The 14,359-nt window shown below is 42.3% G+C and overlaps 1 protein-coding gene across 1 annotated transcript in view; it reads right to left on the bottom strand.

The window, feature by feature from the left end:
- Positions 1-11,697, bottom strand: part of PTPRK (protein tyrosine phosphatase receptor type K) — a 391,871-nt gene extending 380,174 nt beyond the window's left edge. Inside the window, exon 1 of the mRNA XM_085217336.1 lies at positions 11,145-11,697. Within this exon, the coding sequence (XP_085073462.1) occupies positions 11,145-11,259 (115 nt within the window). The 5' untranslated portion in view covers positions 11,260-11,697. The remainder of the gene's footprint in view (positions 1-11,144) is intronic.
- Between the last annotated feature and the right edge of the window lie 2,662 nt (positions 11,698-14,359).

The following is a 14,359-nucleotide window of genomic DNA, read 5'->3' as shown; positions in this document are numbered from 1 at the left end:
AAACTAAGACCCACTTTCATTCCCATAACACACATTTTCATTCTGTGTTCAAGAAAGCAGACAGAAGTGTTTATAGTTAGCATCTGGATACCATCACTCCACAAGACTATCCAACAGATTATTCCGGTATTTTGAAGGTCTGCAAATGTCATTATTAATCACAAATGCTACTCTTTCAGGTTCACAGCCTCATCATGTAGCCCATAAAAGAAATTTAAAAAAAGGCCAAAGATTTTCAAATACATGGTTTCTGTCAATTTGAAAGTAGTATACAGACTCCTCTCTTCTGGATGCTCATAAAGAACATCTGCGCAGCCTTGCTCAGTGAGAACATGATCTTGCCCTTCCCAAATGCTGATCACTTCACACAACTCTTTGTTCAACAGTTGACAGAAACGCCGATAAATCAACATAAGAGTTGCATATTCGAAGCACAAACTCAAAGAAATTCAGATAAGTGAGCCAAAGGGAACAACCTATACCCCCCCAAAAAGCTGTTTAGTAATCAGCATGTTTAAAACAACCCATAAACTGAGCCTGACAGCTAACTTCTGCTGCACAGGCAGAGGATACATACAGGGAGACGAGCTCACTCATCCTTGGAAAGGACTGCAGACCTGGAAGTACCTCATGCCATCAACATGACTCAGACAGAGCTGTTAGCCTACCCTGTAGTACTTAACCAAACCAGTACATAGGGATTTCAAAGCAACGTTTCAAGGCAAACAGGGGGGAAAAAAAAAAAAGTACTTAGAATAACACACCACCTAAGAATGCAATCTCTTATTACTCATGCAAGACATATCAAGAATGAAAACTACCTTTATCAAAGAAAAAGCAAAAGCTAAACAGCATCTGAACTCAGTAACTGGTGACAGAACTGTTTTTAAAATATTAAGTTAATATTAAAAAAAAAAAAAAGTAATTCGACAACTCCTCATTGCCAGGTTTCAGCTGACTCACAAGCAGAAAAATCATCTTAATGCTGGATTACATATTACATCCATCCATTCAGCCTGTGTTTACCGGAAAAATTACGTTCTCTTTCATTACTTAGCTTTGTTTCAACTGATATAGAAATCGAGCATTACATACTGAAGGTTTCACCCTCACCTGGAAATAGGCTGACCTTACTGTACAATTATATATGCATGCACATTACATGTTTATGTCTGAGTGGAGCAGGGATACTAAAGCTTGAGACTTGAGATATGTTACTAATGTGTCATTTTATTTGAAGGAGGAGGTACAAAGGAAAAGGAGAGCCAGCCAACAGAGACTTAGAAATGCAAGAAACTTAATGTAAATAGACCTTTGCACTAAGCAAGGCCACACACACAAAGCATTCATATGCTGAAGAGCTGGCAAGCCTGTGGAATAAGCTGACAATTTTCAATACTTTCAAAGTTAGGTCAGGATGGATTGCTAGTAAAAACTGACTGCAAAAAGAATATTTGTGGGGCTTTTTTGAATTGAATAAGGTAAAGACTGAAAAGAGCACTTTATGACGTTTTTGTTATGAAAAGAAAGTCTCTCACTGGGAATTTTCAAGCCTGAAAAACAGAAAGCAAGAATACACTGTCATGTGAACACAGAAACACAGAGAAACAGCTAAAAGGTGGACCACATACAAGCACACTGAAACATCTAAGGATATTTATACTCGTTAATCATTTTGCAGAAAGGAATTGCATACACCCCACTTCCTTTCAATTACAGCACAAAAACACACAAGTCTCCAGCAAAAAGCAAGGAAAGCCAAGGATACTAAAAAGGAAAAAAAAAAAAAAAAAAAAGGGGGGGCGGGGAGAGAAGAGCAGTGGGAACAGAAGAATCCAATACTTTTTTTTCAGGAAGATAGAGAAAAGGTTATAGGATTACTGGTTTTGATTTTTTGTTTATTATTCTTTAAACCAACATTATCATCTCCTCTGTAAAACATGAAATGAAAAGCAGAGAAGTTAATACACCAGTGTCTTGATCTGTTTATTCATTGTCTACCTAAAACATACACAACATTTGGATTTCAGCATACTTATTTGAGAGAGAATGGAAGAAATCTCTTCCATAAATATAAAAAGCATGTCTTCAGAGGAATGAGAAGTTGAACAAAATATAAAACTGCCTTCAGTATTTTGGATTAGTAGGTTTTAGCAACTTGTGCATTTTAAGTACTGTGACGGCAGTCAGCACTGATAACTTATCTCTGCTTTATGAAGCCATGAACTCTGTTAAATTTCTTCAGTGTTTTTTATGTTTGATAAGCGCCTTTGCATGCACAAAGAACAGTAAATGGGTAACACAAGAAGAACCAAGATTGACACATTTTGATCTTACTCCAGCCTAATACACAACTAGAACCGATACAGATACAATGAAAAGATAAAGTAGCAAGTTGGAGTATTATTCTAACTAGTATCTACAGGGTAAGTCTCAGTCAGGCCTTCAATTTTTCACTGTAAAAACAGATTCAGATTTTCAACATAGTCTTCCTTATTGCTTATATCCTTAATTAGCAACAGGTATCATACAGCACTCAAGGATAAGATTCACAAATAAAAGACAGAGATACAATGTATTTGGAAATACAGAAAAGGAAAAAAAGAAGCAAGATTTAAAGAAATCACTTATCCACTCAAAATTTTCATTCTGCACTGTTTAGCATTTACTTAAACTGTATCAACATTTGTTCCTCATGACACTTTTTTCTCCTAGTTAATATTCATCAGTCACTTTTACTGGTATAGAACAAGTGTTTATACATAAAAGAAAGCATACAACTGCACCTCAATACAAATATACTCTGGCTACTATAATAATTAGAATGAACAAGCCAGAATTGCATCGAAACTCGGTTTTAAAGCACACATCACCTCATAACTCAGCTGAATTAAGAATCTGACATGGTAGCTGAGAAACGGCTTCTTTTGCTACCCAATTAATGTATGTAATCACATCTTTTTTGTAAATGGTAGCAGAAGCAAATGACATTCTGGCAAACTGAAGGGTGCAATCTTTCACACACTGGCTAACAAAAATAACCTCACATTATTCATAGCATGGAATACAGAACTCAATCTTCATGGCACCAATCCTCAAGAAATTAATTTCTCAAGTTCTTTTTTGAAATTTCTTGAATCTCTTACTGAAGCATATACTTAATACATTACTGTAATCATCAAACAATTCCAAATACGTGTCATTTTCTTAGAAGAAATGTCCAACGTGTCAATGCACAAACACACAGTACTTCCTGTCTTAAAGCAAGCCTGTAGAAGTTAATGTATATTGCTAGAGAAATACTAATTTTTCTTTTTTCTGGATTATTTGAAAAGAAAACGTTGTTAAGGCTTCATCCATACCAAAAACACTTGGTTTGTTGTTGATTTTATTTTTGTTTTGCATGCCTTCCTAAGGAAGAACACACACAAACATACTAACAAAACCTAGCTATGCCAGCAAAAAATCCTAATGTAGCCCTAAGTTTCAAGCTTGCAGGAAAACAAGTTTACCATTATAGTTTATTCTGCTTGACAGCAGTACAAGGTCACCACATTGTTGGTTGTATGGTTGGCTGCCATTTCGGGGAGGCCCTCCTTCCTTTTAGCAGTAGCCAACACTTATTGCTTCTATATAAAGGAACTCTGATTTTTGTTAACTGGAGACCACTGTATCATTTATGTGTCATGTTATTACCTCATAGCAGTTCTCACTACTATATTCTCATGGAGTCAAATCATAGAGTGTTTTGGGTTGGAAAGGACCTTAAAAACCATCTAGTTCCAACCACCATCATGCTATGCTCTTACTCCAGAATATACGTACTTACACCTTAAAAATGTTTCAACAAATAGAGCAATTGAAATTTCTGGACATCCACACAGTGCTTTAAAGTCACATTCTCCCTGCAGAGACTCAATTCTACAGCCAATTTATACAATTTATATATCAACAACAGAAATTACTTTGATCAAAAATTTTGCAGAACTTTTTATTTGCAGTTATTCAGATAAAACACACCAGAGCTCTGTTCCAGTAGTTCATTGTTTTCATATTAAACTAATATACTGGTCCCAATATTTTTAAACTGTTTAAAATAAGACAGTGCAAGCACTGTCAGTCTAAGATTTGGCTGTGACAGCAATCACAAAAGAGATTTGATTAGATTGAATAAATGATTCCTAAGTGAAATACATGGAAAGATTTGTTAATAAAAACTCCAACTTTAGTGGAGATGAAACACCAGTATACAGAAAGTAAACCTAAAAACTTCTGTTGTTTCAAATTCACTGAATGATACTTAGCTCTTACGCCATGACTACCAAATCCGTGAACAAGCAAATGCAGCTCAGTGACAGATAAATATATAAGATACACAGTCAATGAAAAGAAGCTCCTTAAAGGTGCAAGTATTCTTTACAATGGATTATTGCAAGATTATTTCCATAATTTTAATGGCTATTGAGCAGCTTAACATTCAGAAGGCCAAAGCAGATTAAAAACAGTTTTTCATGCAACAAGCACAAGCACAGACTACAGATGACTTCAACAAGATATTTTTCACAGTTCTAAACGATTGAGTTTAAAGTCAACTATAGCCAATCTCACCAGAAAGAAACACAAAGTAATAGAATTGGCGTTGTTCAGCCTGGAGAAGAGAAAGCTCTACGGAGGCCTTAAAGCAGTCTTCCAGTATTAAAGGAAGCCTACAGGAAAGATGGGGAGGGACTCTCTGTCAGGAATTCTAATGACAGAACAAGTGATATCAGCTTTGAACTTACAGAAAGTAGGTTCAGGTTAGACAATAGGAAGAAATATTTCACTCAGAGGATGGTAAGGTGCTGGAACGCCTTGCTCAAAGAAGTTGTAGATGATCCATCCCTGGAGGCATTCAAGGGAATTAAATGATCTTTAGGGTCCCTTCCATTCCACACTAGCCTGTGATTCCATGATTTTCTGATTTACAAAATCAGCTGCAGCAGGACCTTGCAGCAGTTCTGCAATAAGCTCACACAAAATTCCTTTCGATGTCATCTATCACTCTTATAACATTTCCACTTGGCCTGCAGAAATCATGACTATTTTCCCTCTTCCACTGACATGTACACGTGTAATGTGAACTTCTGTTTCAAATTCTGCACAGCCCCATGCAGTCAGAGGATTCATGAAAGGATAGGCACTGCTCCTTGCTGCCACAGCAGGTCCCTACGAGAGCCCATACAGGGAAAGAGAAGGATAGACTACAGAGGGAAAAAGGCGAGACAGCACAACCAGGCTTTAAACCAGTTCCTGCTGCACACCAAACTGGGCGTCGCAACATTTTCTAATTCTAGGTTGGTATCATCTAGGTGTCATCTCCCCTAATTCTTGTACACGTTCCACCCTGTTTATTCAAATATGCATGTCAAGGAAAGAGAGAGTCCCAGCTGCCCTCATCCAGCCTAATTCCTGGAACTTCAGGAGTACATGGCAGTCTATGCTCTTCTGCCTCCTCTTTCCACTTGTTTGGGTGAATGAAGTGCCACACAGCAGGCACAGCCTAGAGTCAATATGAATGAAGGCATGACAGTTCACTTCACACCACCCCACCTCATTCTCCCATGCATCAGATTTATGAGGCTGCACAACTGCCAGTAAGCTAAACTCACCCATGGAAAGGTAACTAACACCACCTTTCCTCCAAGAACTTGGACGTAAAGCTAAATGAACTCACATGCAGGCGTATTGAGGCCAGATCCAGCACAAAGACCCAAGAGCTATTGAAGGGACGAAAATTCCCCCCTCTCTGTGGCAGCAGTAACTTAAATTGGCTTAATGGGATTGAGGATGGTAAATGAAGCTCCACGTCTGAGCGCACACTTCGGGGAGCAGCACTACAAAGGCGTCTTTCCACAACAATAATAAACGATGACAGCCAACATCCTATTAGCACGTGAAAACACGAGCCCTGTCCTGATTCACTTGATTATCACTGCTAAAGTAATTGTTCTGAAGGCTTCCTATTACGTATTCAATGAAATCTATGCTGCAAAAGGAAGAGTAGAGGTTTCCCCGAAACAGATGCTAATGTGAGGCAGAGCTGATGCTTAGTGAAGTACTCAACTCCTGAGAGATGAGATGACCCAAAGGTTTTCCAGCTATGGAGGTTATAGGGTTATAGACAGACACCATAAAGACTCCAGAACAGAAAATACCCAGATAACACCATTCAACATCTTTGTATTATAATCAAAATATTGCCAACACTTTCACATAAGAGGATAAACTCCTTTTATCTCATTTGTATTGCAAGCATTTCAGAAAGAGGAGAAAAATCCACAGCGTTAGGTTAACTCTCCCAAACACCAACAAGAGAGGTCCATCAAGAGCCTCGTTTAGAAGTTCTCTTCATCAAAGAGACTGTCCCCTTTCCCAGAGCGCCCGCTGGGATTGCCATAGCCACCTCATAGACTATCATTAAACAATGAGATCTCAGCTATTCAGCAGCAAACTAATTAGTCGCATGAAACTCTCAGCTCACAACCAGTAGTGGTACAAATGTTCAAGAAGGCAAAGCATGTGCCGGGAGTGACTGTGATACGGCTAAGGTCAGAAATCATTATTAAGCACTAAATAAATCCATTGGGCAGCTGTGCCTCAGATACTGTAAGGAACTTAGTAGAACTAGAAAAGAAACAGAAAGCTGATAAGAGATGAAAAATTAGGTGGAATAGTATCTTTTTAACAAAGAGCTACAACTGCACTTTTCACACTAGAAAATGAATAGTTGAGAGAGTGTAGAACACTACAGGATCCTGCATGGCATGAAAATAAATTGGGACCAATTATTAACCATCTTTTTCAATACAAGAGATGGAAGACAATAAACAAAACAACTGTATTCAAAATAAACAAAGGACTGTAGCTTTTTCCACACAACATGTAATCCACGTATTGTAAATGCTCAGTGATACAGATTGAAGATGTTATTAGGCACAATTATGGTTGTGAGAAACCACTTAATGACATTAAATACCAACACATTGTCTCTGCAGACAGACAGCAACCATACAAAGCCACTCACCTTACTCACCTTACTTGCCCATATCACTCTTCAGAGTGCCCACTATCAGAGACTGGATGCTGATCTCTACAGGTTGCTTCATTTTTCCCCTCACTTCTTTTTAATACCTAATGTAAATATTAAGTACTGGCAAGACAGTGCGTGGTTCAAGATTGACTGTTTACACTAACTAATCAAGCCCTGCCACGATTTTCTCAGAGAAAATAGACTAAGCAGGACTTGTACAGTCTGTGTCTTCTGGGTGCTTTCAAGTCCATTTTCCCATTAAAGTTTCAACTTCAAAAATTAATATACACTTTATATTTGTAATAGAAGTGAGAAAGTGGTCTCTCATGGAAGAGAGATGAACACGCAAATGAAAGTAAAACATTTGGGGAGGAGGGGGTGGAAGTGAGAAAATCACTTTTAATTCCACTCATCATCCCTGTAATTTGTCAATACGTTTCAACAGCTTGGTGGAAAAAAAGCCACTGAGAAGTCTCTTACACATACGCACCTCCCTGCACGAGTGTGTCCTGCGTATCATATGCAAATTGTAGTGCATCCAAAAATAAAGCATGACTGAAGTGACTTTTGTTGCTGTGGCAGCAAAAGGTTAATTTGAGTTTAAGTGCTTAATAAGGATTTTAAAACAATTATAAAGCATGCTTAATTTCTAATTCTACATGATTACAAATACAAAAAAATAGATGCGCTTACTGTGATTTGGTATGCATGTTTCTGCGTGTAAATATATTATAAGGACTTTGTGGTTTAAAAAAAAATGTTTTCTGCTTCATAATATCAAATTCTTAGTTATATCATAATATCAAATAACTTAGTTACGTTCTGTCTTTGGGAGAAATAGTCTACAATATCAATGGAAAAAAAAGTGTGTATTACTAATTGAGAAATATTTACACTTGTCTGTTCATTTGTTAGCACTCTGAATGAGGAAATATGAAGAACAACTACTTAAATCAAGGGCTTGGACTTGTAAAACATACAAACCTATTTTTTATCCTTAATTATCCTTATGGTCTGAAACACCACACTTAGATAACTCCAGGCAGGCTGACTCTTTTTTAGAACTTCTATCCTTGGATCTTTTGTTTAATATTAAAAATAAACCCACACACTTTCACAGACGCTGTCTGAAGCAATGCAATGCACTGACAAGCAGGCAGCATTAAAAAAAAAAAAACAAAAAACTGAAAATACTTCTCCCCCCAAAAATTGAAAACACTCAAATTGCTAAAAATACTATTAAAAAAAAAAATTCAAAATTCTTAAGTTGTGAAAACAAGCTGAACTTGTTCTTTATCGAACAGTAGGAGTCACAGATGAAAGAAGGTGCTATATAAGGAATAGCCAGACTTCAACAAAGTGCACGCTGCCAAAACATTTTGGCCTAGATTCTGACAGGCACACAACCAAGTTGAGGGGTCAGGAAAGAAGCAGTGTAAAGCAACAATATACAGAAGGCAGGAAAATACGACGCTGTGGATTACGGTTTGGCTCTGGGGGGGGAGCGAGGGGCAGAGGGAAGCTGTCTGCTTTTCCCTTTTGAACCCCGGGAGGAAAGACGGTGTTTCAACTGCATGCAAAGGGGGTGGAGGTAGCACACAAGTACAATTTTTGAGACAGCAACAAATTACAAGATGCATCTTGTTCCTTCTCCTAACTTGCCGCCACTCCTCCTCTCGCCTTCTGCTTTGCTTTCATGGAATCTGTAAGGAGGGAGAGCAGCTAACCAACCTCCAGCACACGCACACTCCTGAAGGCCAACTTTGTTCTCTGGCATTTGATCAGACCCTGAATAAATACACCAATTTATACAAGGAATTCCGGATCTGGCTGACGTTCGCCATTCAACAGTGGTGCAAAGCATCATAAAATGGAAATAAATATCAAATGACAGTGAGAGAAAAATCTGTGAAAGGTCCAAACAGAATTAATATCATTAATTAACATGAAAAATTAGCACCGTTTTAAATTGTTGCAATTCAGACAGTAAGAATACTAATACAAAGGAAGCTGAAAATGAGACAAGTTCAGGCTAACACGGAAATCCAGATGCTGTTATATTAAGGTGGGAAAGCAGGGAAAGACAGTGGAAGGAAGATGCATCACTCCTGCTAAAAGACAGATCACTACAAGAGAAACAAACACTCCTATGGTCGCTGTGTAGGAATCTTTGTAGGCTGCAGTGGGGCCCTCACTGAAATGGACACACAAACCCCAACCTCTGTGTCCTGCATCCACTGACGCCAGGGTGGGTGATAACGTCTAACCAACGGGCAAAAATAACAAAACACAAAACAAACAAAGTGCTTCTGGGACTTGTTTAGAACATAGAACAAAAACGATCTTTGTCATGATTATTAAATCCAAAGCCTTCAAATCAAGAATAATCATAAGAAAGCATTCAGCAGAGCAAAGCTCTACATGAGGACACTGAATGTATCTTATCAATGTCAGAGCATCACCTCACTTCAACTGAACATACTGCAAGCATCGACTCCCGACAAAGCCACTTCCCCAAACCTTCAAGAAAGTCTGACCTAGTCTGGAATTAATAACCCTCTGACAGTACAACACATCAGTATTTTTGATGCTTGCCAATAGAAACCAGTCTGTAGCTGCTGACAAGCTGCACAAAAACTGTATCTCATGTTTCCTAGATACGATTGTCCAACTCTTTGACAAGCTTCACCTACTCTGGTCAGAGCAACTCTGAACATTCCTCTCAGCTTACTTAATGCATACTCCAAGGTACAAAGCTCCTTTCTTGTATTCTCGGCTCCAATAAAGGCTATATATGCTACGTTCTCTGCATAAGATACCACAGAGCACGTAAGTTACCAGAACTTCCCACTCTTCTTCTGCCACTGAAGCTTGTAGGAAAATCTTTATGTAAGAATTAACACCGGTCTCACAAATTACAGTACAGCAAAACCACTCTGATTCCAGAGTGTTTGCAGTGAAGAGATGTTGTATATCTTGACATCTTTCATTTTAGCTGCTCCTAAAACACAGTGGTCCCACAGACAGTGAAGGTCCCTACCGTGGCAGAAGGGCTCTGTAGGTGCTTACGTAACCGCACAGTTCTGATACACAGACATTACATTATGGGCACCCAAGGCAGCCACGCAGGAGGGATGTAATCTGTTTGCAGCAGCATCACTTATCTTATTGCTTTAGCACTGTTCTTAATTGACAACGACACATCTCAAACTTCTCAATTAAAAATTAATTGATAGCACCAGGAAAAAAAAAAAAGGAAAAAAAAAAAAAAAAGCCCTTACAAAAACTGCACTTCAAGCCTTAGGAGCGCATCTATTTTCACTAGTGGCAGCTTTCGAGCTCAAGTTTTCAATTCAGTGTCCTGCATTAACAGGTTTCTGATACTTGGCCAACTGATGCACCCGGCACAAGTACTGTGAAAAATAATAACGAAATGCGGAGTTCAGCCAGACCGCCACACTTCGCACCACGAACAAAACCCACGGTCGCACCACAGCTTCAGCCGGAGCAAATCGAGGAAACCACCCACCGGCAGCGGCGGGGGGCTCGGAGCACAGCTAAGAAGCACGGCTCTGAGCACGGCCCTCCGCCCTCTCCCCGAGCGCCCACCGCCCGCTCCCGGCGGCTTTTCTCCCGCAAAGCCCCGCGGCGGATGAGAGAAAAGGGCGAAACGTTGGCGACTTTAAACAAAACAGACGCCGGCCCCGCGTGCTGCCTTCCCTCCCTTCTCCTTTTCTTTTTTTTCTTTTTTTTTTTTTTTTTCCTTTTTATAGGAAGGGGGCAGCGGGCGGCAGCGACGCGGGGCGCTGCGAAGGGCCGGGAAAAGTTTCGGCGGGGAAGCGGCGCTCCGCGAGCACCGACGCCACCTGGGAGGGAGGGAAGGAAGGAGAGAGGGAGGCAGCCGGGGGAGGCGGAGAGGAGGAAGGGGACTCCGCGAGGCGCCCGCGCCCGCTGCGAAACCCGCAGAACCCGGGAACAGGCGACGAACCGGACACCCCGCACCCCGGGTCCGGCAGACGCCTGCGGGCGCTGCCCCGTCCCGCCCTCACCTGGCCCCGCTCGCTCGCTCACTCACCTGCGGAGAGCTGGGCGCGGGCCGCTCCCGGCAGAGCGGGCGAGCCTCCGGCCAGCAGCAGGGCGAGCGCCGCCAGCAGCGGCAAAGAGGCCGCGGCCCCGGCCCCCCTGCCCATGCCGACTTGCCGAGAAGTTTCCCAAAGAGGCTGGGGCTGCCCCGGCCCGCGGCGGCGGGCGGAGCTCGCCTCGCCCAGCCCTCCCGCCCGGGAAAGCCCCGCGCCCAGGGCCGCCCGCCCGCCGGGGCAGCCGTCTGCGGCGCGACGGGCGCAGCACCGCGGCAGCACCGGCTCCTCTCGTCCTCCGGAGTTACTTTGCTGCCGGGAGAGCGGGGCGGGAGGGAGGAGCCGAGTGCGCGTCCAACCCCCGCTCCCCGGCACTTGGCACAGGGAATGTGGGACTCCGGCCCGCGGCCCCGGCGCGGGCGTAGCGGCGCCCGGCAGCGCCTCCTGCTGCAGGCGTGGGGGCAGCGCCGGCTCGCCTAGGCACGGCACGGCACGGCACGGCACGGTACGGCACTGCCTGGCTCGGCTCAGCACGACTAAGCACGGCACGGCTCAGCGAGGCGCTAACAGGCTCGGCTCGGCACTGCCTGGCTCTGCGTGTCTCCGAGCAGCTCAGCGCGGCTCAGCTCGATTCCTCTCGGCACGGCGCTTCCGGGCACAGCTCTGCGAGCCCCCCGGGTGGGCACAGCTTCGGGGGAAGGCAGAAGCTGGCGGAGCGGGGGGACCGGGGTAGGGGCGGCGGGTTTGGGAGGTCCCGGGCACTGTTTGCAAAGGGAAAGTCCGGCAGAGCAGGTTGTGCTTCGCTCGGTGCTCCTGGTTCTAAAACTGCGTCGTGGATCGGGCTGAGAGCGCTGCGCTCTGGCCGTGCCCCGGGCGGGCTGTGTCTTCGAGACGAGATTTTTTTTTCCCTCCCTTCTCTTTGGCAACACTCATCAAGCTCGTGGTGCCGGTGAAGTCTCATTGATCGGAATTGAAATTGTAATAAACAGTATTGCCATTTGCACCATTATTTCTGCATGTAATAAAAGCTGACCTTTCCGCCAGATCTGCGTGCACCGCGTAGGACCTGGGTAGCCCCAGACCTGGGATGTGCCGTGCAGCGAGGGCTGCATTCCATGAAAGCAGCACGAGTCTGCATGCTTTTGGACCTTAGGATCCTCAAAAGCACTTGGAATAACATATACAAGGGCGAGTGCTGCGATTTTTTGGGTTTTTGTTTGACTAAGTACAATTGCCTCCAAATCTTTTTTAACCATTTTTTTTTATTACTTTTTTTTTTTTTTTTTTTTTTTTTTTTTTTTTGAGGCAGCAGCTTGTAATTGGAGATGCTATATAATGTTCACAACAGAACCCGAAGCCAGTGGAAACGCACGGATTTTATTGCAAACTGGAAATTCAACCCAGGGTCAGCAAAGGTTTGCTGTGATTCAAAATCCTTTCTAGCCAATGCGTGGCGATTGATCGGTTTGCCTCAAAACCCCATAAGCTCTCATGTTTTCAGTGAAAAAAATAATAATAATAAAAAAAAAAAAAGGGGGGAGAGAGAGAAAGGAAATACCTGTACAGCTGGAAACCTTTGTACTTCATTTGGGTGGAGTGGCCAAAACCCAACTTGCATGCTTACCACAAAATACAAATGACATCCTTCAGTAAACACAGGCTCTTTGTTCAGTCCTAAAGAGGATGGGAGTTGCACGAGGCAGACCTCCTGATGCTGGCGTTTCAGGAAGGATGGGCCAAATGCTGGCTGCAAGTAATATGGGAAGTTCTGGCAAGGTGAGGGAAAGTAGAGTGAAATAAATATTTAGGAAGAAATTCTTTACTCAGAGAGTGGTGAGGCTGTGGGTGCCTCCTCCTTGGAGTGCCCAAAGTCAGGTTGAATGGGCCCTGGGCAGTCTGAGCTTGTGGGGGCAGCCCTGCCCATGGAGGGGGTGGGGATTGGAAGTGGATGGGCTCTAAGATCTCTTCCAGCTCAGCTTATTCAGTGATTCTCCAATGACCTGCACCACAGGTTGCCACATCCAGAGAGTGACAAGGGTAGCAGAGGTGGGTGGACATGCAGCACTACCTCTGCTCCATTTCCCTGGCCTGCAGCTCTGTGCCCCGCTGAAACACATTTGCCTGTTCTTTATCCAGATAACTTCTGTGTTTGCCAGAGGGAGTCTCCTGGGATTTCAGCCTCTTCCATTGCTCACATTCCTATTAAAAAGCAGCAAAGAGGATTTTGATTACTATTCTTTCCTTGACTGGAGAGTTCAAGCTTGAGAGGTTCAGCTAAGGTGCACACTTGACCCCACTTTTCTTCTAGGTACATCTCTGTTGAGATGTTATGCACTGCAATTCACTCTTTGGATCCTTCTAATGTGCTTCACACACTGACAAATACTTTAACTTACATATCAGGTTAGAGATTATTTTTATCTTACACAATATGAATGGATTTATTTTTTCCTATCCTTTATGTTTTTAGAGCTCTAAATGTTTCACTGTCATTTACATTTTCAATTAAGAGCAAAGCATTCTTATATTATCTCTTGCATGACTTTTAAAAATGATCCAAGCTAACACTGCATGTGCCAAATGTAGCAGCAGAAAAATGATGCAGGCACTCCATAGAAATGCCTTTCTCCTCAGCTCAAAGATGATTTGGAAATTAAGGAAGGTAGGGACTTTATCTTGTCAATTATGATCTCTAATTAAAGTGCTCAATAACAAGCAAATTTGTTTCAGGAACTCTGCTAGATGCCTGTACCTTCTCTGCATTCCCTGTTAAAACTTTCTCATTATATTTTTTGGGTCCTTCTAAGCTCATCACAACGTAATTTTCAACACAGACCATCACTGAGTTTGGTTCCTATTGTAGACTGACAAATGTCTACCATAATGTATTATCTCACAGAAAAACACCAAAAATCATCAATAATCATCATAGAATCATTAAGGTTGGAAAAGGTCACTAACATTGTCCAGTCCAACCATTGACCCACGTCCATCATGCCCACTAACCATGTCCCTCAGTGCCACATCCACACATTTCTTAAACACCTCTACTACTTCCCTGGGCAGCCTGTTCCAATCTAGCATGGTATTTTCCCATGGTATTTTCATGGTATGTAAAATATGTTATACTAAAAATACATATTCCTAACCAGCAAAACTATTTCTTTCTTCCTCTTTTTATTCGGGAACAGTCAACTATTCTCCTGAAATGTGA

Source organism: Meleagris gallopavo, chromosome 2, assembly GCF_905368555.1.
Source record: "Meleagris gallopavo chromosome 2, MGAL_WU_HG_1.1, whole genome shotgun sequence".
Lineage (NCBI taxonomy): Eukaryota > Metazoa > Chordata > Aves > Galliformes > Phasianidae > Meleagris > Meleagris gallopavo.
Note: the sequence above shows the minus strand (reverse complement) of the source record. Positions and strands in the feature narration are given on the sequence as shown.